Below are 25,001 nucleotides of genomic sequence, written 5' to 3'. Positions count from 1 at the left end.
TCTGAATGTCCTAAATTCGTCGTAACATTCATTGTAAAATGTGCAGATATATGACGTAGGCTATTATTAGTAAAATATTCAAATCAATTCCTAAATGACAACATCAACTCAAACTTTGTATTCTAATAAAATTAACCTACACTCTGATATGCGGAAGTCAGATTTTACTCTTATATTGGCTAAATTGACTGAGTTGATCTCAATGTAAGTACAACTGTAGTGTTTCTGATGGTTATCCCACATAATGAAAGACCACCAGTCAGATCAGAGGGAAAGAAAACACTGGACAGCGTATCCTTGCACAAAGAAATGTTGAATGAAGTAACCACTGAGCAAAAACAGTGCAGAAACTACGGGTGTACACTGCATTAATAAACCTGAGCCTGCTGCTTGTTCTGTAACTCAATATTCATTTAGACACACATTAATGCAGGTGATACATTTACTGTTATAATGGCTCTTTCAAGACTAAGAAAATTCATTAAACCATTTTATAAAGAAAAAAAGGTTCTGTTTCACCATGTACAACTCTGTTACGGTTGTTAATGATGTGAAATAATTCCATATGTAGTTGTGGCACCCTGTCAAGGGTGTCAAGTCAACAACACTGACAAGTCAACATCAGGATGAGGTCTTGTCAAATCCTAACACACCGGTGAATTTGTGCAAGGAAGGAGGAATGGATGAGTTCCCTCTGAATGAAGAAACCAGATTTCCCAGTGGCTTGCCATCCACTTTGTCAGGGAGAAAGTCTTACCAGTTTCCAGTAGTATCAAAGACATAGCCTGCATAATAATATAAAATCCTTATTCTTTACAGTCATAACATTTCAATCACGTGAGGAGCTGTGCTCAACACCAAAGCTATCCTGTGATGCCCAAACACAGTGGTCAGACCCAGGAATGGAGGACCACACTCCATCCCCAGAATTGCCACCCCAGTATTTTAAAGAGTGATGCAGACTCCATATACAGGGATTCCACTCATTGAGTTTCACAAACTTGTATCCTGCCTACAACCATTTGCTCCTAAGCATCCCTGCAGGAAGCTCACAGCCATGCCAGAGCAACACTTGACCACAGCCAACTGAAATAGGCAGTTGGTTTGTTATGTCAAGTGTATGACAGTAAACTGAAACGCAATAACAATTTCTATGCTGTCCTGAGTTGAAGTGCGGAGTGGTTCTGGTTTCACCACTAGTTAGGTTTGCTTACAGGATTTGGTTGAGAACATTATCTCCTTTCAGTATGATGATGTAGTTCAGGTTTCTGTATGAAACCGTTTGATGACCGTTGATAGATGGAAGATGTTTTATTTGTTTTCATTATACACTCTGTCCGCTGGTATGTATATCTGTTTTGGACATTAACTATTTAAGTTTAGAGCCTCCTAGTGGCAGTTAAACGTCAGTGCAGATGATGTTAAGTTTCATTTTCTTTTTTGGCCTCCATTGCCATGCGGCAGCGTAGTGTTGATGTCCACACGGATTTGTTCTTCTAAACCTTGAGGCTTGTTAAACACATTGTCGGTGAGTAATGTTTGCATTGAAGGTAGATTTAATCAGAAAGAGGATATTTTGAGTTTGTGATATATTTGTTACTGTGCATAGCTTAAAGACAATTAGCGCAACTTTTCTTTTGTGCTCATTTACCCTTTTATGTGCAGTGTGTAATTCATATATATTATTTCTGTATCTTTTCAGTTTTACAAAAAGAATACCATCTCAAATAAATCTCAAAAACGGATCCTGGTCCTCCTGTTTGAGTGGTGTTATGTTTAAGCTGACTGGATAGCTAGGGAGCTCTAGTAAGGCCAGTACAATATCAGAGGGCTGAACATCATGTCTTTCCCTGGTAATAACTGCTAACTTTTCAGAGTGTTTATGTACAGCAATGTGTTTAGTGCAGGTTGGTGACTTTTTCAGCTGTGTACGGCTGAGGACAGCCTTATTATCATCAGGGGGGTGAGGAACCCCCCGCCGTGGTGTAGCACATTCCAAATGTGTTGTAGCAGCAATGACAGCCTTATTTGATTTTGATGCATTATTCATATTTGTACAGTGTCAGTTTAAAACAAAATAAAGAAACAAAAGAAGGAAAGAAAAACTTACTTTGGGATCCTTAGGGACAAACATGTCCCCATTAAAACTACATTTCTTAATCCCCCTTCCAAAATATGAGTTTATTCCCCCACCAGATAACATAATTTAACTGTGGGTATGAGTGTCACAGTGTGGTGTGTATTGAAAAATAAATGTGTGTGTGTGTATGTAGCCAAGTTATTTTTATTATATTGTATATTTGTTTAATTATTTTATGAACTTCCTCAAAACCTGCAATGCTGAAATACCAGTATTAATAGTGTAATAGCCCTTTATTGTAAAGTTAAAATCGTTTTTATACTGTTAATTAAGTTTTGAGAGTGTTTATAGTTCCTCTTCATCTGTGTTGCACAGGGGGGTTAATTAGTGGGGCACACAAGTGATGCATGTGTGACGTCGGTCCAAATTCCCAGCAAAACTAAGCTAACTACTGAACTGGAGAGAGAGTAATCTTCCAGCGTGTGTAACCTGACTGCCCCTGTGCTGCTTTTATAGAATAAATCAGATGTGAACCCTCAACCCTTGTGTGACTGGTTTGGGCTGTCGACCATTTTGCATCTGCTACATAAAACTGGTGCCGTGACCCGGATCCATTGGTCAGCCGCCGCCGACCGCCGAGGTTCTGCTGTGTGTTTGTGACGTGCGGGATATCCTGTTGGTGGACCTGTGGATCTTGTCAGTAGCTGAAGTGATTGCTGGTATTGTGTATCATACAGGCATTCAGAATAACCAGTTAATTAACAAAAGGAGAAATATTGATTAAGTTGTTTTATTTTTTTATTATATCTGTGTAACTGATTTTTGAGAGGTCATTTTATTTTACTCATTCCTTCATTCTGTGAGGTATGGCGGGTAGGGGTCAGAATACCTTTGATATTTCTACACCAGTTGTTCAGAGAGGCAGGGGTTTCTTTAATATAGATGGGTTAGTTCACAGTTGGGCTACAGTGTCAACTAGGGAGGAGCCCTTTGAACCGGATGATCTTACAGACATCCCACCAATTGAGCCTCTGTTTTCCACCCCAGCTGCCAGTGGTGACAATGCCACCCAACAGCTACGTGACCTCATTGGTGAGTTAGGGAGCCAGGTGAATCCATAGCCAGCCGGCTGCTAGCCAGTCAGCCCACAATCACCCAACAACAGCCCCCTTTAACTAACTCAGCTAGAGCCGAGGCACCAGACACAACCATTGATCTTTCTAAAGTGAGTCTGGTCGTAAAACCTAACATAAGAGAACCTCCCATGTATCGTGGTGACGGAGATGACAAGTACTCCATTCAGGAATGGATTGATATGATGGAGGCATATCTGCAAAAGAAAGGCTGCTCAACACATGATCAAAGAGATGAGATTCTCAGTCACCTTCTTGGCAGAGCAAAAAGTATCGTGAAAGTGGGGTTGAAGAGCAGTTCATCAGCTGGAGCAGTTGTCAACTCTGAGGCAATTTATAACATACTAAGACGTTACTTCAGCGAAGCTCCTGGGTCCTGCTTACCACTGGCCGACTTCTATGCCACACAACCTGCAGCCAAAGAAACACCAGTAGATTACTGGGTCAGATTGAACACAGCTGCCGAGGTAGCAGACAGACATTGGAGACGTCAGGGAAGTAATATGGAAAATATGAATGCAGAGGTAGCTATGATGTTCATCAGAAACTGTCCAGATCCCAGTCTCGCCTGTATATTCAAGTGTAAACCCATAAGTAAGTGGTCTCTGATGGAAGTGCAGGAGGTTATTATGCAACCACATCCAAAACACATGCCCTCCAAGTAGCCACAACTGTAACAGCCATTAGCTCCCCTGAACCTGACGCTGATTATGTCCAAGTAAACACAGCTAAGTGCAATCTCCCTAACCCAACCAAGTCATGTGAAACAGCTACGCCAGAACCAGGTGCTTTAGAGCGTGTGCTAAGTATGTTGGAGAGAGTGTTAGAGCGTACCAGCCAACCTGCCCCTGCTGTTAGGCGTAAGTTCACACCAACAGCTCCATTCAACCCATGCTGTATCTGTGGCAACAGCTCTCATTCAACACGAACACACTGTATGAGAGAACGGAGATGTCCTGCTTAGAACAAGGACACATGCGAAAAGACTGCCCCAAAGCCACTGCTGTTCAACAAAGTAGCAGCTCACCTGATCAGGGAAACTAAGCCACTCACACCCGGGAGGGGACAGTGTGAGTGACACCAACGAGACCCTCAATTCTCAGGAAGATATGCAGTCTGTGTATGCAGAAAGCCTTAAGTCTGCCCTGCCTGATACTGTTGTGTTGTTTCAAAACACAACCCAACTCAATAAAGCTGACAGTCTGTTCTACACTTGTGCACAGGTGTAAGATGAGATCTCATTACAGGCCCTGCTAGACACCGGCTCCATGGCTTGCACAATAAGCGAAGAGGCTGAGCAGATGTTAAAAGATGGCAGATCAACATCAGAGCCCATCTCTGCCCACCCTGATATCTTGCTTGTTGGTTGTGGTGGAGTTCAAGTCAGGCCCAAATGCATTTATAACCCGAAGATGCAAGTGTATGGATATACATTCAGTGTGCCAACTTTAGTGGTTCCAGGGCAGAAAGATCAGTTGATTTTGGGCACAAATGTCATTAAACACCTCTTAAGGCAGTTTAAACAGTCTCCCCATTTCTGGCAGGTTCTGAGCAAACCTGAGTCCACAGATGTGCCTGAGATAATCCAGTTCCTTAACATGCTGTCTGGCATCAACAGATGGAGAGGTGACACCGTGCCAGATTTTATTGGGACTGTCAAGCTGGTGCAAGCGGTGACCCTCCTTCCAAAGCAGGAGCATCTGGTCTGGGGTAAGTTACCTGCAGCCTCCCCCCTCTCCGAAGGCAGCACTGTTCTGGTTGAACCATCAAAAACACAAATCCACAATAAACACATCATTGTCTGCCGGTCTGTTGCTTCCATGAATGGAGAGAGATGGATCCCAGTCAGAATCCTGAACACCTCTGACAATGCTGTCACTTTAAGACGCCATACCAAGATAGCTGATGTATCCTCCTGCATAGCTATTGAGGACTTGGATATGGCGCCTGAGCAAACATCTGCTGCAGAAATCAGAGTGCAGACCCAGACAGTATGTGGTGAAACAGCCAACAGCCCAGACTCCCCACCATGTCCCAGCTTTCGTGACAGCCTACATAATCTGGGATTGGATGACCTTGACATCGATTCATGTGAGGTGTCAGAACACTGGAAAGCACAACTACTGCAACTGATCCACAAGTATGAGGATGTCTTCTCAAGGAGCAAACTTGACTGTGGGCTGGCTAAGGATTTTGCCCATCGCATCCATTTGTCCGATGAGCGGCCATTCAGACTCCCATACCGGTGCGTTCCACCGGGAGAGTATCACAAGCTGCGGCAAGTTCTTACAGAAATGGAAGAACGTGAGATCATTCGCAAGTCCAACAGCGAGTGGGCCTCCCCGTTAGTACTCGTATGGAAGAAGAATGGGGACTTAAGGATTTGTGTGGACTATCGCTGGATGAATGCACGCACAATCAAGGATGCACATCCTTTGCCCCATCAGTTCGATTGCCTAGCGGCCCTGGGAGGTAACACCATATTCAGCGCTATGGATCTCACCTCAGGCTTTTATAACATCGCCATGGCCAACGAGGACAAAAAGCTCACAGCTTTCACCACACCTATGTGTCCATAATGATGCTGGCCACCAAGGTCAGAGCAGAACCTTGTACCTGGCACGGCAGAGATTTTTCTGGGCTGACATGGAACGTGACATCATGGAGTGCGTGAAGACTTGCAAGCGCTGTGTTGTGAGTAAGACCCTGGAGCCCGAGGGCAGAGCCCAGCTTCAAAATATCAAGACCACAAGCTCCTTAGAGTTAGTTTGTCTGGATTTCTGGTCTGCAGAGGACTCCAAGGGAAGGAGTGTGGACGTGCTAGTGGCAACCGACCACTTCACTAAAATGGCTCACGCCTTCAAATGTTCTGACCAGTCAGCAAAACAAGTCGCACGTCAACTGTGTGATAAGTACTTTTTTGTCTATGGGTTCCCGCAGAGAATTCATTCAGACCAAGGTGCAAATTTTGAAAGCCAGTTGATCCAGGAGCTGTTACAGATTGCTGGTGTGAAAAAGTCGAGAACTACCCCTTACCATCCTATGGGGAATGGCCACACTGAGAGGTTCAATAGAACCTTAGGTAACATGATCAGAGCCCTACCCCCCAGAGATAAGCAACGGTGGCCACAGATGCTACAAACGCTAACCTTTGCTTATAACTGTACAGCCCATGAGTAGACTGGCTACGCCCCCTTTTATCTGATGTATGGTCGCATTCCCAGACTGCCTGTAGATGTTATTTTCTGCAATGTGGAGAGAGACAACGACATCACAGACTATGATAGCTACGTCAAGAGAATGAGAGATGATCTCAAGGAAGCTCTCATGTTGACCCAGGTCATTGCAAATTCCAGTCAGCAGCGTCAGGCAGACCTGTACAATAAGGGGGTCAAAGGCACAGAAATTGAAGCAGGGGATCGGGTTCTCTTGGCAAACAAGGGCGGGCGTGGCCGTAAGAAATTGGCTGATAGGTGGGAGTCCACACTCTACACAGTTGTCTCCAAAGACTCAAAGTGCCACATTTACCGCATAAGAAACCACACCACTGGCCAGGAGAGAGTTGTACATATGTGGCGGGGGTAGGGTAAATTTCTATCAGGTATCAAATCTTCCAGGAATTTAAAAGGTTGCACGACAACGCCACCCTGGGAATTTCACCCAGGGAGTAGACACAGGTTCGCTCTATTCAATAGGCTTTGAGACGTGGTTCAAGGTATAAAAATAATTTTTTATTACAATGGTTTAAAATAATATCATCAAACTCACTCACACCAAAGAAAGGAAACTAAGTCAGGTCAGAGGCTTACCGGGTGGATAAGTAGTAGACGGGAGTAGTTCACCCAAAATAGAAAAATAAAATAAAAGTCACCCACACACACACTGACGTATCCACCACCAAAGAGCACAGCACACCAATGAAGGGGAGACACCACCACCAGTCACCGCCACCACCACCGGCCTCCGACACTGGAACAAAGATAAAATAATTAATGGGGGGTTTGCAACTCAAACAACACACTAAATAAAATAAGAATAATTTAGAAACAGAAACCAAATATAACTAAACCCTTAATTACAGCAAACACTTAATTCAAAGAAAGTACACAATTTACAATATAATTAAACACAAAAAACCAGAAAATCAATCAAAAGGAAATAAATAAACCTATGCAAATAACCCAAATTAATTCATACAACCCACACCTCACACTCATACAACTGAGCAAAATAAGAACAGGGAGTCACTTAGCCTAAGCATGCGTGGCTATGCCATGCAAAGCTGCTGTGGCAGCAAGAGTCTTTTAATGGAGAGCCAGCAGCTTAATTGTCCGTGGAGAGAAGGCCGCAGTCAAAACGCCGCCCTAGTATATGGCGTCAGAATTGGGACTTTAAGATTTAGATATATCTGAGTAGAAATTAATATGAATATGACCGGATTTATAAATGTATATATAATTAATATAAATATATGACAGATTTATAAATGTATATATAATTAATATAAATATAAAAATGGGACACACAAATAAATGTATATATGTATATAAATACATACATTTGTTAATATATTGTCGAGATTTGAGAATAAATATGCTTGACTTTGTGTGTGCAGTCTGGCAGTCTGCATTTGTGTATTCACTGTTCGCATTTGTGGATCTATTTTATGCTCTCGTGTCCATGGCGTCATTTTGACACACTCCTACCGTGCTGCAAGATCCACAAACAAATGCATGCCGATTTGAATGTGAACAAGGGCAAAGCCCTCAATTCACGGAATATCCACCAGATGGCAGTGTGCAGGCCGGGCAATGGCATTCCCTAGCAGTTCAAGACAGATGCTTTGTCCGAGGGTCCGTAAACACACCTCGAGAAAAGTAGCAACAGCGTATGTCCCAATTCTGACGCCATACTAGTAGGCCGCAGCAGCAAAGCAGCAGACAGACAGAGCAGCAGCAAGCAGGCAAAGCGAAGGCAAGCTGGCAAACAGAGCCGAGACAAAGCAGCAGCAGTCCGATCTGCGGTTCCACCTGACCAAAACATAATGTTAGCACTATTCAGTTTAAACTGAAAATGATACAGTTGCAGGAGAGACAAACATACCTGTAGCAGAAATGGAGGCGCACACACACACACTCATACAGGCAGGAGGAGGAGCGCGACAGATCCGGACATCAGCATTTCCTATGACCACACTAGCATTAGCTGTTGAACACAACCACCACTATGCAGAGAGAGGGGACACTTACCACGCCAAAGGAGAGCTCATGAACAGCACAGAGCAACACGTGCAGCAGCACACCTGCTGTAGCGGAGAGGAAGACCGAGCTCTTACCCGGAAGTGATGTGGCAGCTAGAGAGCAAGAGAGAGCCGTCCTAAATACGGGCCTCTGCTCTGGGATAGGCTAACAGGCCATCGGGGTGCGTTCAAGATCGTACAATGCATAGGCTCAGCTATACTGCCACACATAGAAACATGCTTTTGCAGGCCAACTTCTAGATGGAAGCCTCCTATTGACTGAGTCTGAGTTTGACCGGTCAGATCGCACTGCCAGCTGGGTAACAGAGTCCGCTTCTCCTGAAGGTTTCCCAGAGTCAGAACACGCACAGCAAAGAGAGCGCTAGCGTTGTGTCAGATCTCCTCACTGAAATGGAAAGTAAAAACGGCAGTGAAGCAAGTAACAGTGATGCAAGCAATAATGACACAGAGCCTAAGAGGAGTGGAGAGCAATCAAAACCAGATAATGATCCTCCAAAGAGTCAAGCCGCCACTGGAGAATCTGCTGAGCTGGCAGTGAAACTTGACTGCCTCCCCCCAAGTGACTCAGGCCACATCAGAACAAGAGTTGGCAGAGTCGTAAAACCAGTTAACAGATTGATTCAGAACATGACGCAGAGAAATACACAAGTAGGGAAGATAGTCACTGGGCTCGCTAAAACTTTATTTATGTAGGTAGCACTGGGTTGTAATGTCATTGTAATGACATTCCAAGTACACCTTAAGTGTGTGTTTTTGTTAGTAGCTTCAGAATATGGGTAACAATTATTTGATCATCTATGTGAGATTGTGTATTAGGCACTTTCCTAAGCAAGTGGACATTAGAGAAGTCTGGCCAACTCCCCTATGTCACTTTCCCTTTTAATTGGGAGACAGTTATGTTGCATGTTGAGATGTGTGTTTGTGAATAATAAGCTATAACGCTGTAGTTACCCAGAGGTCAGCTGCTATCTTGTGCTGGAGCGGTTTTGAGAAGTTCAGGGAGGAGTATGTAGCCGAGTTATTTTTTATTATATTGTATATTTGTTTAATTATTTTATTTTATGAACTTCCTCAAAACCTGCAATGCTGAAATACCAGTATTAATAGTGTAATAGCCCTTTACTGTAAAGTTAAAATCGTTTTTATACTGTTAATTAAGTTTTGAGAGTGTTTATGGTTCCTCTTCACCTGTGTTGCACAGGGGGGTTAATTAGTGGGGCACACAAGTGATGCATGTGTGACGTCGGTCCAAATTCCCAGCAAAACTAAGCTAACTACTGAACTGGAGAGAGAGAGTAATCTTCCAGCGTGTGTAACCTGACTGCCCCTGTGCTGCTTTTATAGAATAAATCAGATGTGAACCCTCAACCCTTGTGTGACTGATTTGGGCTGTCGATCATTTTGCATCTGCTACATGTACGTAAATGTGTGGATAATTTATGTTGTCTTGCAGGTCTGCATTTACAGCATTATGTCTAAATCTGTCTCTCTGTCTCTCTCTCTCTCTCACACACACACACACACACAAACACACTCACACGCACACACACTTTCACTAACAGACAATTCTATAAACGCACACATGCAAGACAATACAAATTTAAACTTTAATAAACTCCATTTGTACCTGCATATACACACATTTACATATACACACTCACACACACATTTATTTTTCAATACACACAGACAAACCACACTCCCATAACCAGGTCATTTTAGATGCAACCACTTTTTTCACTGGTCTGCTGTGTTTCATAATACAGCACATATTTTGGCAGGGAGGTCAAAAATGTAGTTTTAATGGGTTTTAATGGGGACATTTTTGTCCTTAAGAGTCTTAAGCCCGAGAGCTCCCACTGGCAGGGGCAACAGCACCTCCTATTTAATGAAAAGCGTCTCAGGGCAGCTAAACAAGCACAAATAGTCATATGACACACCGTTTTGTTCAGAAGAAGCTCAGCTTCAGATTTACAGTTCAACAAAACACAAGTCAAACACAGAGAAACTGATTGCTTCGTTTTCAAAGCACTTCCTGTGTCTAAGCACTGCGCATGCCCGCAGTCACCACGGTCCTCCTATCTTTAATTTCACGATTTCCACACAAACTACACATCAAATAAAAGCTGATTCCAGCAGTGTGACTCCCATTACTGTCCGATCAAAACTCGCAGAAGAAACCGTCAAAGAAAATCCAAACAAGCTTCCTATTGTAAATTTACAACTACAAATTATGTCATACCTTCGCTGTTTTTATGGTTAAAAGTTGTGTCTGGTCGCATAATATTCCTAGTAACAGCTACACTAATGTCTCTGGATCATTTTGAGCCGATTCAGGACAGTTTCCATTTATTTACATGGCATGGGGGATGAATTGCTGCCTCGTCAATGCAAACACACGGTCTTCTTTGTCTCCATCTAGTGGTTGAACTGTGCTATTGTGACAGATTAAAATTAAATATTTAATTTATGCTGCGTTCAATCTTCATTTAGTCTGACCCAGTAACGTATATGCTGACGCTTTCACCTCTACAGGTATCTCACAAGTGTTACCTTTACTATGATACTAATATTATTCATATAGACCTTGTAGTTGCAGAGATATACTATATTCATGTTGGGTCATGTCATTTTCAAGCAAGACCCTGAACGAGAGGCCTAGGGAGGAAGAGGTTTTAAAAGGAACAGTTATGTCTATATAGTGTAGCATAGAACTATTATAAGTGACTGTTTGAAATAAAAAATGAATAAATTAAAAAGAATATCCTTGGAGAATGTGATGCCATGTGCATAAACAGAAAAACAAAAAGCCAAAAATGACCTTAGTGAGGCACAAGGGTTGAAGAGAAACTAGAGAGTAAATTATACAGAGTAAATGTTACATTTTGAGGAAAAATGTTTATTGAATAAACACAGTGTAAGAAGACAATTAACCAGCTAGTTCATATTTTATGAACTTTGTCCAAAGGCTCTGAAAGGATGTCTCTTATTCAGCAGCATGTTCAGCCTAGAAAGAAAACAAGAAAGAAGATTTAGTAGTCAACAGTATCTATTCTTAAAACGAAAAGTAAATTAAAATGGAATGAAAATATGTGGCTTGTAAAAAATTAAATTAAGGTGCCCACATATTAATCTTTGTAAAATATTATCACACGGTTACCTTTCCATGATCACGGCTTTTGGCTCTCAGCTTGTTGACCTGGGATTCAGCAATGTCAGCACGCTCCTGAGCTTCCTCCATCTCATGCTGGACCTTCCTGAACCTGGACAAGTGAGTATTGGCTTGCTCCTCCTGCAAAGGGTTTGGAGTTAAAGTATGATGTATTTTTTAAATTTACATCATATAAGTATGTTTTCTTTCTGTAATTTTTTTTGGTGCGACATTCCTGTATAAAAAAAATGACAACAAATGTGACTCACAGCCTCCTCTGCCTGTCTTTTGTAAGCCTTGACTTTGAGCTGCAGCTTATCCACCAGATCCTGAAGTCTGTGCACATTCTTCTTGTCCTCCTCAGTCTATACAAAAGAAGCAATGTTACTGCGCTATATAGAGAGAACATTTCAAAACCAAGAAATCATGATAGTTTTTTAGTTAAATCCCAACTTACCTGGTAGGTCAGCTCCTTCACTCTCCTCTCATATTTGCGGACTCCCTTAACAGCATCAACTCCACGTCTCTGCTCAGCTTCAACCTCAGTTTCCAGTTCACGAACCTGTAATGTGATGATGCATAGTATATCAAAACCTTGTAAAGGAATTTTTGCAGTGAGAAAAGTGAATTAATTCTACATATTGAAAGTGTGAAAGTGTGATTAACACCATGAAGCAGATGTATTAAGAGCATACCCTTGACTCCAGTTTCTGGAGCTGCTTCTTGCCACCCTTCATGGCCAGGTTCTCAGCCTCATCCAGACGGTGCTGCAGGTCCTTGACTGTGACTTCCAGGTTCTTCTTCATCCTCTCCAGGTGAGCACTGGTGTCTTGCTCCTTCTTTAGCTCCTCAGCCATCATGGCAGCCTGAAATGATGGGCATCATGCATAAACAAGTGTGTTGTGAAGTGAAGTTGAATTTTATAAAAAGAAGACTCACATCAGTGATAGCCTTTTTGGCTTTCTCCTCAGCATTTCTTGATTCCTGAATTGAATCGTCCACTTCACCCTGAACCTGTACAAGGTCAGACTCCAGCTTCTTCTTGGTGTTCAACAGGCTGGTGTTCTGAAAATTAAAAAAATATATATGTTATGTATACAAAAGCTGGTATGTATACTATATTTTCTTGTTAATTAGTGAATATAAACCTGAGAGTGTAGCAGTCCAACACGCTCACTAGCATCAACCAACTCCTGCTCAGCCACTTTGCGTCCCCTCTCTGTCTGCTCAAGAGCAGCTCTGAGCTCCTCAATCTCAGCCACCATTAGGCCATTTCGGCGCTCCACCATGGCAACCTGCTCCTTCATGTCTTCCTGTCCTCTGACAGCATCATCAAGGTGCAGTTGGGCATCCTGATAACACGTGCAAGGGTAAAGACTTAACTTTCTTTGCTCTGTAAGATTTGTTTATTCATTGATCAGACAAAGCTCACCTTGAGCTGTCCCTGGACATTCCTCAGTTGTTTCTGGGACTCAGCAGCCTGCCTATTAGCATGACTCAGCTGAATCTCCATCTCATTCAGATCTCCCTCCATCTTCTTCTTGACTCTCAGGGCATCATTCCTGCTCCTGACCTCAGAATCGAGAGTGCTCTGCATGGAGTCAATGACCCTCTGGCTGTTCCTCTTGATCTGCTCCATCTCCTCGTCCTTTTCTGCCAGCTTCCTGTCTACTTCACCTTTGATCTGGTTAAGTTCAAGCTGAACACGGAGAATCTTGGCTTCCTCATGCTCCAGTGTACCCTTAAAGAAAAAGTTGAACATACACTTAAAGGTTATTTTCTCAAAAAAAATCAAGAAAAATTTCTAATGAACACTATTAACTCTTTTGTATTTTATCACACAAGTGGGTTTTTTGTATTGTAAATTATATTTTTACCTCTGCTTCCTCCAGTGCTGACTGAATTTCAGTTTTCTCAGTCTCCACGGTCTTCTTGGATTTCTCTAGCTCATGGATGCTCTTTCCACTCTCACCAATCTGTTCAGTCAGGTCTGAGATCTCCTCTGTAGCATATTAAAAGCCAAAATCCATTGCAATTAGGTAAATACATTATTATACAGATTTTCCACCACAAACGTTCATGACCTACAGTTACAGAAGTCAAGGAAGAAGCTGTATAATCACTACAAAGAGGAATTAATATTACTTTAAATATTGTGGGATTGACTTACGCTGCAGGTTCTTGTTCTCTCTCTTCATGGTCTCCAGATGATCCAGAGCTTCCTCATAAGAATTCTTCATCTTGAACAGTTCAGTGCTGAGAGAACGAGCCTCTTTCTGGGCTCCTTCCAGCTCTGCCTGGCCCTCCTCATATTTCTGTTTCCATTCTGCAAGGACCTAGAATTATATAGATTAATAACAATGATTAATTACCAAGATCATTTTGTGTTTCATTCAAACCAGTGTGGTTTTGATTTCCTGTAACCTTATCAAAGTTCCTCTGCTTCTTGTCAAGGTTGGCAGCCAGAGAATTAGCTCTCTCTACATCAATCATGAGATCCTCCACCTCAGCCTGTAACCTCTGCTTGGTCTTCTCCAGAGAGGCGCACTTTGAGTTCACAGCCTCAATGGACTCCTCAGCATCCTGCAGACGCTGGGCAAGCTTTTTCCTGTTGTGAAGAATTGTTTACACTTAATTGCATGTTGATAGTAAAATATGTGGAATGTTTTCTGGAAAAGCAAGCAATTCAATTGAAGACTAATTTAAAATGACTTACTTGGACTCCTCCAGCTCCTCAGTGCGCTGGATAGCATCAGTCTCATATTTGGTTCTCCACTGAGCCACTTCACTGTTTGCCTTGGACATTCCTCGTTGCAGCTCAGCTTTAGCCTCTTGCTCCTCCTCAAACTGCTCTCTGAGCAGATCACAGTCATGGCGGGCTGATTGAACACCATGGGCCAGGGCATTCTTGGCCTGATGAAAAGTGGAAGACATATTTTACTGACCAGGCTAACCCTAACCCTGGTTACAATGCCAAAGATAAAAGTATTTTGGTAAATGGTCTTCATAATGTTTATGGTCATGATAATTTCACTAAAAGAATGGACTTACCAACAATATTTTTTCTCTACCTACAACTATCATTCAACCCCCTTAACTGTCCTATGTCTGTCTCTGCAATATCTACCCCTTTAACAAAGTATTTCTTCAGTAGGTATTACTGGGCCATAAAGTAATAAAGTTGAAAAAAAAAGGATGTATTTAATATTATGAGGCAAATTTTAGGTAAAAAAATAAATGAATTAACTTCAATTACTCTCTATTGTGGTTGAGTATTATGCAACAAAAACAAATTCAACAAATTTTACATTATTGGTCCCAACTTATTTGGAAAAAATTATTGTTTTTAGAATATGTCAGACTCAATATTGACATAAAGAAATACAATGTAAATGAAGGCATACTAGAATTTTTTTTCTTTCCCTTTTATGTTTTAAAATGAATAAATTATTTTTATAAATGCACTTAAATACACTATAGGTGTTTAACCACTTAACATACGCCCCTGTTTTTTATGTTGTTAGCCTAAACGACATGCCCAAGTTGTGAGCAGCACAGATCCCACATAGTTTGAGACTCAGATATGTGTCTGGTATCATTGGAAAGGAAACACTCTCAGGATTCTTGTAAAATGGTCTGTCTGATTTTGTGACTTACTGACAAAGAGTGGCAGAGGTTACAATGATGGGGTTGTTTACTCGCCTATAGGTTTGCCTTTACAATGACATGTGTACAGACATTCAGGGCTCTCAGCGAGATATAGACACAACAAAACCATAGCCACAGGTCTTGGCTTCATGCAGTCCAAATTTGGAGTCAAAAGACCAAAAGATGAGTTATTTTTCAACAGGTATGTCCATGTGTTTTCCTTAGGTCCTTTTTGGAGACTCCAAATGGACACTTGGTTACCAAAGCTGTATAACCGCAGTCAAACACCTATAACTTCACAACCCCTTTGCCTACAATCAAAATCTTGGTCTCTAATGAAAGCTGACACCATATTATTATTATTATTATTACATTTAACCATATTTTTTTTGTTTGGCCATATCTATCTATCTATCTATCTGTTTATTTTGCTATAAGTCATATGTCAAGTCAAAGAAGAACCAACCGTGTACCAAAATGCCGAGTGCGTAATGATATATGGTTCAACTCTTTTACGCACCAGGCGCACGCCGGTTACGCTTGGAGTTTGTTTATGGACAGCTAAACTTAATAGCTTAGTGTCATACACCGTTGGAAACCTCTGACTATTGGCTAAAAGTTTATCAACTTCATTTCACCGAATATTTCCATAGGCTAGAACAGCAGTCAATCAAAGCCATGTCATCATTGTTGTCGGTCACATGTCCTCATTGGCTTTGGAGACATGTACTGCCTAATCCTAAACACCGATTGGCTTGTGTGTGGTGTCGTCAGAAGCAGGAGAGGCTCACGGTCGTAAACATCTAGTCACGTGTACTCTGAGATGGACCTGCAGGTCAGGAAATGACGTAAACGGACCGTATATGGTTTGTTATTTGTGTTATTACGTTACGTGTTGGACTAAATTCATGGACATATTGAAGAAAATATTTCGGTTTTATGGAAACGGATTTCACATTTCACAAGAATGGATACTTGGCGAGCTGTACAGAAAGTCCTTAGTCATAAGATGATCGTTGTGGATAAAGGGAAGACTTTGAAGGTATGTAGGCATTATAGCTTTTCTTACTTAGCTGAGTGGCTAGCCGAGCTAATCGCTAATACTATTACGGCTGTGAGCAACCATATAATTGGTGAGTGGTCTCGAATGAATAAATGAATGAATCAGCGCAATCTAAGCTTTCCAACAATGTACGGCATGAATATATATATTTAAGGGTTGGTGTTTAAAACATTCAGAATAACGTGTCGCTACCTCTTAACATCCGTCCCGTCCCGTAGGCGGAACAGCGTACGTTAAGAGGTTAAAATATTTAACATGTATCATTCTTTGCTCTCTTCTTCATGGTTACACCATGGGACATTTTCAGGAGCACTAAGTCTTACTTTTGATTTTAAAAATGTTGCAAATGTTGTCAAATGACAAAACCCCCCCAAAAAACCAACACAAAATCTGCATATTGATAACCCTGATGCATGCTTTTAAAACTATTTTTGAATTTCTTATCTTGCCAACCCTTATTTGTCACTGACCCATATATAGAAATAATACATTATCCATTGTATCTCATTATATTCTATTCATGATTTTCTGAAGTTTTCAGATTTTCATTGCTTGCAATGATAATGACTGACAATTACTTCAAATGAAATGGAGTACCCAGTTCCACCAGTAGGCGAATAATAGGAGATTAAAATGCTTTATACCTTCACTTCCTCCTCAACGTGTCTCTTCAACTCCTCAATCTGCTGAGTGTAAGCCTGTTTGCCCCTGGTCAGCTGGGAAACAAGAGCATCTTTCTCCTCAAGCTGGCGAGAAAACTCACCTGAATGACAAAATGTTAATGATCATTTATCAAAATGATCATATGTGGTTTTTATTACTAGTTTTCATCACAGGTGACTCACCATTCTCTGTCTGCAGTCTTGCCCTCTGTGCATTAATGTCATTCAGCTGGCGCACATTCTCATCATTTTTGGCCTTAAGCTCACTCAGCTGGTCCTCAACAGTTCTGCACATTTTTTCCAAGTTACCCTATGAAAACAAAACATTTAGAATTATTAACATGAACAAAGCAAGTGTTGTGCAATTGTCTAAGTTGGAGACTACTTCATAATCCTACATAATCCATATTTACAACCATTAATGACAGCCAATATTTCAGTTATAAACTTACTTTGGATTTAGCTACAGCCTCCATGTTGCTGGAGAGATCATCAATCTCCATCTTGTACTCGCTCTTCTCCTTCTCCAGCTTCTGCTTGACACGCTGGAGGTTATCAATCTGCTCTCCCAGCTCTGCAACGCTGTCGGCCTGCTTCTTGCGGAGAGCTGCTGCGGTAGCTTCATGCTGGAGGGTTGACTCTTCAAGATCACGGCGCAGCTTCTGGAACTCAGCCTCACGCTTCTTGTTCATCTCAATCTGAGCGGCTGTTGCTCCACCAGCTTCCTCAAGCCTCTCACTGATCTCCTCAAGTTCCCTGGAGAGGTCAGCCCTCTGTTTCTCCACCTTTGCCCGAGCAGCCCGTTCAGCCTCAATTTCTTCTTCCAGCTCCTCAACACGTGCCTAGGTTGGATGATCCCAATATAAAGAAGGCTTGTTAACTGAACACACTATGAGCAGTGATTTTTCAGTCACAGAGTATAACATTCATATGAGTATAACACTCATTTCAAATACTAACCTGGAGCTCCTTGATTTTCTTCTGAAGCTGAGCACCAAGAGACTGTTCATCCTCAATCTTGCTGAGCAACTGGCTGGTCTCAAACTCCTTCCTGCAATAGGAAAAAAAGGTATTACTGTTGTATTGCATTATGGCAATGAATCATTGTAAGGATTAAACATAAAAACAGAAAATGTACTTCTTGATTTTCTCATCAGCTTGCTGTTTGTCATTCTCCAGATCCATTATGGATTCCTGGGCCAGTTTCAGATCTCCCTCAAGCTTCCTCTTGGCTCTCTCAAGGTCCATACGGAGCTTCTTCTCTTGCTCCAGTGATCCCTCAAGCTTTTGAGATGATATTATAACGTTGACATTAAATAATGTTTTGAATTTTTATCATGGAATGTCGATTCTCACACACAAATGAACAATACAGATATGTTATCAAAAACAATGTTTTCTCACATCGTCCACTTGTTGTTCCAGCTTAGTCTTGGCCTTGGTCAGAGTGTTGACTTTGTCTTCCTCTGCCTGGAGATCATCCAGTGTTTGTTGGTGAGCCTCTTGGAGGGCTTTCTTCTCCTTGGTCAACTTGGCAAGAGACTCATCTTGAGATGCCATCTCCTCTGTCAAGTTTTTCACCTGAAAATGTCGGGAAAGGGGCATTATTTCCATCACTTTACACCCATATGTTTGAAAGCTAACATCAAATACATTGCCTTATAAAAAATAAATAAATACAGGATTAAAATGATTCCAACCTTGTTTTCTGTGGCATGTTTCTCCTTCTCCACTTTAGCCAAGGTGAGCTCCAAGTCATCAATATCTTTCTTCAGCTCAGAGCATTCATCCTCCAGCTTCCTCTTCTTGCCAGTCAGCTCAGCATTGATTTCCTCTTCATCTTCCAGTCTCTCGGTTGTCTCTTTGAGTTTGGCCTCAAGTTGGATCTTGCTCTTAATCAGGCCTTCACACCTTTCCTCAGCATCTGAGAGGTTCTCAACTTCCTAAAGTATATTTTAACATACGGTAAATTAATGGACAATGTATTCTCCACATGTACATAAATAGTTTAAGGGTTAATAAAAATGTGAAAATGTTAACTACAATATTCAATTAATGGAGTGTGGATATGACAGAGTCACTCTTGCTTTCGTATCCTACTTACCGAAGCCACTTGCAATTGCAGGTCATTCTTTTCCTGCAGCAGGGAAACCATCTTCTCCTCCAGCTCCTTCTTCTTGGCTAGAGCAGTAGCCAGGTCTGTCTGCATCTTCCCATAGTTCTCCTTCATCGCAGACAGCTCCTTCTCAGTCTCAGCACTCTTCAGAAGAGGCTTGATCTTGAAGTACAGATTCATCCATGGCCAGTTTTTCACATTCATGAATGAACGGATATTGTACTGAATGGAGAAGATAGCTTCCCTGGAAAATTAATACGAATAAAGTGTAACTTTTCTGTAATGCTATTTCATTAAAAACAAAAAAACAGCTGTTATGAATAGAACAGTTCAGAGTACTGTATGATAATCCTACCTCCTCTCCATCATCTTTACAAACTCTTTCCTCATGAGATATCCTCTGCTGAGAGCTTGAGTCATGGTCACCAGAATAAACAGTTTTTCATCTCTCATCTCCTCCAGAGCACCCAGCAGACCAGCTTTGAAGAACACCTGTGTGGTTGTTTGAAGGGACTCAGTAATCAGCATTCTCTGATACAAAAGAATGTATGTACATACCATATATTGACATTGTTCATAGAGATTAACCTTTGTGTGTCCAAACATGTATTGAGTGTGATCCACGTCAATAGAGCCTAGCAGCTTCTCACTAGCTTTCTTGTTGTCAATGAACTGTCCCTCAGGGATGACGCTGGCATTCAATACTTTGTATCTACAAGAAAATATTGTATTGTTACTTACAATGACCCCACATCTTGGTGGGCTGTTTTTAACTCAACTGAAATCAACTTGATTTGCTTATATTAAATGATATCACCTTTGCTTGAAGTCACCATAGAGGATTCTGCTGGGGAAGCCCTTTCTGCAGATTCTGATGCCTTCCAGCACACCGTTACACCTCAGCTGATGGATGACCAAGAAGTTCTCCATAAGACCTGAAAGTTCCAAAATCATATTCAAAATGTTTGTTTTCATCAATGTGTCACATTCAGTGTGCAAGATTAGGCCAGGTGCTTCTTACCTGGGGTCTTTGATTCATTAGGAATGAGGCAACGGACAAAATGAGGGTGAGTGCTCCTCAAGTTGGTCATCAGCTTGCCCAAGTTCTCCTGTGGATCAGCAACATAAGAAAAATGGTCAACAGTATTTCAAAATTATGGTTTTAATAGTTTAAAATATGAAACAATACGTACCCTGAAAAGAGCAGACACAGTCTGGAAGGAACCACCCTTCTTCTTCTTTCCACCCTTGCCACCACCAGCAGCAGGCTCTGTTTTCACAAACAGAGCCTGTCAATTAATTGTGCATGATTATACGTGCATGTGCGTGATTATACATGCATGTATATATTAATACAGAATAGTCAGCAGCTATATTCAAGGCCTGAACCAAGTGTAACAGACACATGGTTTCTTACTCCTCACTACAAACATAGTGAATGTCGTATAACATCATAAATTGCAACTGATTAAGCTGCTAATAGCTAATGTAAATCTCATTGTTGATCACTTTCTTGTACAGGCAGTAATAGAAAATAGTTTTTAAAATTGTGGTTAAAAAAATGTAACGTGTTTTTGATAGAACATATCAGCTGTACTGTTACTCAGAGTTCCTGATCACTCTACTCAATCTTATTTCGTACCTTCTCCACCATGTTTTGCATACAGGAAGCACAGAAGTTTGTTGGAGGCCTTCTGGTAGAGCTGGATAACTGAGTCATTCAAGGGATCCTTGTTCTTTTCCAACCAGCCAGTGATATTGTAGTCAACTGTACCAGCATAGTGAATCAGGGAGAAGTGAGCCTCAGGCACACCCTTTTTAGGCTTTGGCTTCTCAAAGGCCTTGGTCTTGCCAAGATGCTGATCATGCAACTTGTTCTTGAAAGAAGTGTCAGAGGCCTTGGGGAACATGCACTCCTCTTCAAGGATGGAGAAGATGCCCATTGGCTGAGAAAAAAAAAATCACATCGAAGGTTTAACAGTGGAAGCAAACATGATTAAAAAAATCACTTTGACTTGATTGACTACTGACCTTCTCAATAAGCTCAATGCAGGCAGCCAAGTCCATACCAAAGTCAATGAACTCCCAGACAATGCCTTCTTTCTTGTACTCCTCTTGCTCCAGGACAAACATGTGGTGGTTGAAGAACTGTTGCAGTTTCTCATTGGTGAAGTTGATGCAGAGTTGCTCCAGGCTGTTGAACTGTAATTATGGTGACATAATGAGTCATAGAAAAACATTTTTGACATGACTCAAATATTCTTCAGATCACTCACATCGAAGATCTCAAATCCTGCGATATCCAATACTCCAATGAAGAACTGTCTTGCCTGCTTTGTGTCCAGCATCTCATTGATACGGATGACCATCCACAAGAACATTTTCTCATAGATAGACTTGCACAGAGCACTGACAGAATTGTGGACCTAGAAATAAAGATTTTAGAATGATCACAATCATATTTTCTTGTTAAAATGGAAATATTGCCACTTTATATGTTCATATATTGGACTTTCTTTATCTTACCTGTGGCACAGTCTGACCTTTGGTTACCATCTCATTTCCGACCTTGACTCTTGGGTAGCACAGAGCTTTCAACATATCCGCTGAGTTCAGGCCCAGGAGGTAGGCGATTTTATCAGCCACTGATGGAAAACCAAACTGTTAACCATCTGTGAACTGGGATATGTTTACAAATATATGTTATTAATCAATGGTAGATTTTCTATAAGATATCATTATCCGAGTTACCCTCAGTGCCATCAGGTTCAGCCTGCTCCTCACGCTGCTTCTGCTTGAATTTCATGTTGCCATGATGCATCACAGCACCAGTCAGCTTGTAGATGCCCTGCTTCTCCTCAGCGGTGAAGCCCAAAATGTCAATAGCAGTCTGTATTGAACATGAAGAAGAGTTATTGGTATTTGAAAAAACTTCCCGGTTGCATTAAGCATACAAGATATACTTAACTAAAATGTTTTCTTACATCTGTTGCAATGAACTCCTCCACATCATCAATGCTCTTCACAGAGATTTCACCCTGACTGACCATTGGGTAGTCATAGGGGTTGGTGGTGATCAGAAGACCCTCTATATGAGCACAGTAAAAATACACATCATGGCTTGGTCTTGTCTCTGGCATTATTTAAGTTTCAGTGTACAAAGTAACATACCCAGGAGCGCAGGTTGGTGGCCAGTCATCAGCTGATAGAAGATGTGGTAGCTCCTTTCAGCAGACAACTGGAAGGTTACACGGGACTTCTCCAGCAGATCTAAGAAAAAACAAATTTAACCAGACACTGTGTGATCACTCTATTACAGTTTAAAACTGTTACTTTATCAAAACGATATGACACTCCAGATTAATCTTGATTCACATCATGGTTGAAACTTACAAGTTTCAATATCAGCTGAAGCCAGCTTCCCAGAAGAGCCAAAGTGGATTCTGATGAATTTACCCTAGGGAGCCAGATCATTGATAACATCAGCTTTTGTAATTTAGCAACAATATGTCTTGAGATGTTCCCTGGATTACTTACAAAACGAGAGGAGTTGTCATTCCTCACAGTCTTGGCATTACCATAGGACTCCAGCAGAGGGTTGGCTGCAACAATTTGGTCCTCAAGGGAGCCCTGCAAGAGAGGATTTGAGTTACATGAGCTAAACATTCACATTAACTTTCCTCTGACAAACAATTTTATATTAAACAACCAATTTACCTGCATCTTTCCAGGAGTTGGCTCAGCCTTCTTGGCTCCAATAGCTGCAATTGTTGCAAAGTACTGGATGACACGTTTGGTGTTGACAGTCTTTCCTGCACCGGATTCTCCACTGGGGTATAAGAGACATATGTCAAGATACTGCTTTATTATCATCATATGATTTAGCATTACAGTTTCTGTTATACTTACGTGATAAGGATAGATTGGTTTTCACGATCTGAAATACAAACATAGACATTTCACATGAATTTCTTTTTTGTAATTCCCTCAATAAGCTTATGTGTAAGCTTAATTCTACATGATTTAACACTGCTAACTTTCATTTTACCTGTGTGCATGAACTGATAGGCATTATCAGAGATGGAGAAGATGTGAGGTGGTGCCTCAATCCTCTTCTTGCCTCTGTATCCTCCAACAACTACAGCATCATACACAGGAAGCCACTTGTAGGGATTCACAACAACACAAAACAGCCCAGAATAGGTCTGTAATGGAACAAATAGAAAATAAACACAGTATTAACATTTAGATTCTCAGATATAAATACTCATTGCATTAGTTAAGTGGAAACTTACGTAGATCATCCATGATGCAAAACGCTCTTTGAGGTTATACAACACAGTAGGCTCGTTGAGGTGGGTCATCATGACCATGTCCTCAATTTTATCATACTTTGGAGGGTTCCTGGGAAAGATTTCATCTTCTTTTACAGTAAGTTCCTGGAAAAAGAGAAACAGTAAAAGTGATTTTCCTAAGATTTCTTTTTCAAATTTAGAGTTCATCAGTTGATGTCCTTGTTAGCCACTGTGTTAGTATGAACTCAAAGCCACTAATTATTTTTCACTCATCATTTTAAACAAATGTTAATATGAAAAGAATGACAAACCCGAACATAGAAAAATGTCTTCATTGGAAATACACCTACCTGTCCATCCTCAGTCTTAATGGTGACTTTGCCACCATCTCTCTTCACAAGTGTACCCTTAAGATACATTTCTTCCTTATGCACCACAAAGAAGGAACTTTTGGCATCAAAAGGAGCGGCTTGAGCCTCAATCCTTTCCTTCTCTGGCTTCCGGAGGTAGATGGCCGCCGGGCCATAGCACTCCATCTCTGCGTCTGTGCTCATGGTGGCACCTTAGTGGAGACTGAAAAGATCACAGAAATATCAGCATAATGTAGAAATGTAAATCTTGTATCCATCTGACGTTGGAGATTTGACATGTTTTACCTCAACTGGCTCCAAAAAAAGATGACTGGTACAGTATGTGATGGAGTGTCAAGATGCTATAAAGAAGATGGTGAAACATGAGTACAATATTTTTTTTCAGTTTGTTTTTCTCAGTTTGTTTTTCTCATTCATTTCTCTCAGTTTATTTTTCTTATTCTCTCAATCTTACTTGCAGAATGTCAGGGAGTCGTAAAACTTATTCACTTAACTTAACTTAAGTGCCAGCTGTACTCAGTTCAATCATCAATTTTCGAAAATGACTTCCACAACCAGAGAAATAGTGCTCCTCTTAATGGTCACTTAGTATACAGTATGTGTTGAGACAGGGTATGTACTGGATATAACTAAGTGTGTGAGTATTTCAAGAAATTGCTTGGAAATAATGTTGATATGCCATGAAATTCTATCTGAATGTCGCCTGAAACAAAGATAAATCAAACAAAAAAATATGGACAAAATACATTTGTAATTACTTTAACTTTACTGACTGATCAAAAGGAGTTAAAACTGAGATCATAGTCGATACACTCACCTATGTTGGGTGCCTACCAGTTCAGGAGAAGTCCAGGGCTGCTGCTTTTATAGAGGGTGAGAAGGCTTGGTCAGCTGCAGTCTCTGACTCAATTTGGTCATGGCCTTATCCTGTTACTTATTTTGTAGCGGTGATGTTTATGAAGCTGGTAAACAATTTTATTTGTAACTATTATTTTAAAACTATATAATGCATTAAAATTTGATCACAAATGTGAATGTGACATACACAATGTGGTTCTAAGAATATTGAATAAAATGTAATATAAAACTGTTGTTTAGTGAGAAAGTGGAATATTTACAGTAGAATGGACTACATTACTAATAAATTCTATGTACATTATACTGAAGACAAATACCTTACTCACTACTAAAACCATTTTAATTTACTTTCAACATGCTTGCT

General features: G+C 41.0%; 1 protein-coding gene across 1 annotated transcript; it reads right to left on the bottom strand.

The window, feature by feature from the left end:
* Nucleotides 1-6,817: 6,817 nt before the first annotated feature.
* Nucleotides 6,818-23,962, bottom strand: LOC128359789 (myosin heavy chain, fast skeletal muscle-like). Its single transcript, XM_053320113.1, has 43 exons — nt 23,759-23,962; nt 23,409-23,552; nt 23,162-23,318; nt 23,023-23,050; nt 22,831-22,942; nt 22,651-22,743; nt 22,507-22,570; nt 22,285-22,383; nt 22,098-22,201; nt 21,865-22,003; nt 21,640-21,758; nt 21,390-21,539; nt 21,145-21,315; nt 20,756-21,059; nt 20,307-20,383; nt 20,135-20,222; nt 19,931-20,048; nt 19,702-19,825; nt 19,469-19,605; nt 19,102-19,357; nt 18,698-18,940; nt 18,402-18,578; nt 18,136-18,281; nt 17,958-18,048; nt 17,450-17,839; nt 17,181-17,307; nt 16,980-17,098; nt 14,341-14,537; nt 14,049-14,232; nt 13,795-13,960; nt 13,502-13,626; nt 13,057-13,365; nt 12,773-12,976; nt 12,564-12,689; nt 12,320-12,490; nt 12,082-12,186; nt 11,894-11,989; nt 11,634-11,765; nt 8,653-8,791; nt 8,516-8,566; nt 8,356-8,418; nt 7,101-7,182; nt 6,818-6,860 (listed from the first exon to the last, which is right to left on the bottom strand). Exons 1-43 carry the CDS (start codon nt 23,960-23,962, stop codon nt 6,818-6,820), a joined length of 6,174 nt encoding a protein of 2,057 aa, XP_053176088.1.
* Nucleotides 23,963-25,001: the final 1,039 nt, after the last annotated feature.

This window comes from Scomber japonicus, chromosome 6, assembly GCF_027409825.1.
Source record: "Scomber japonicus isolate fScoJap1 chromosome 6, fScoJap1.pri, whole genome shotgun sequence".
Taxonomy (NCBI): Eukaryota; Metazoa; Chordata; class Actinopteri; order Scombriformes; family Scombridae; genus Scomber; species Scomber japonicus.
This window is presented reverse-complemented; position numbering and strand designations above follow the sequence as displayed.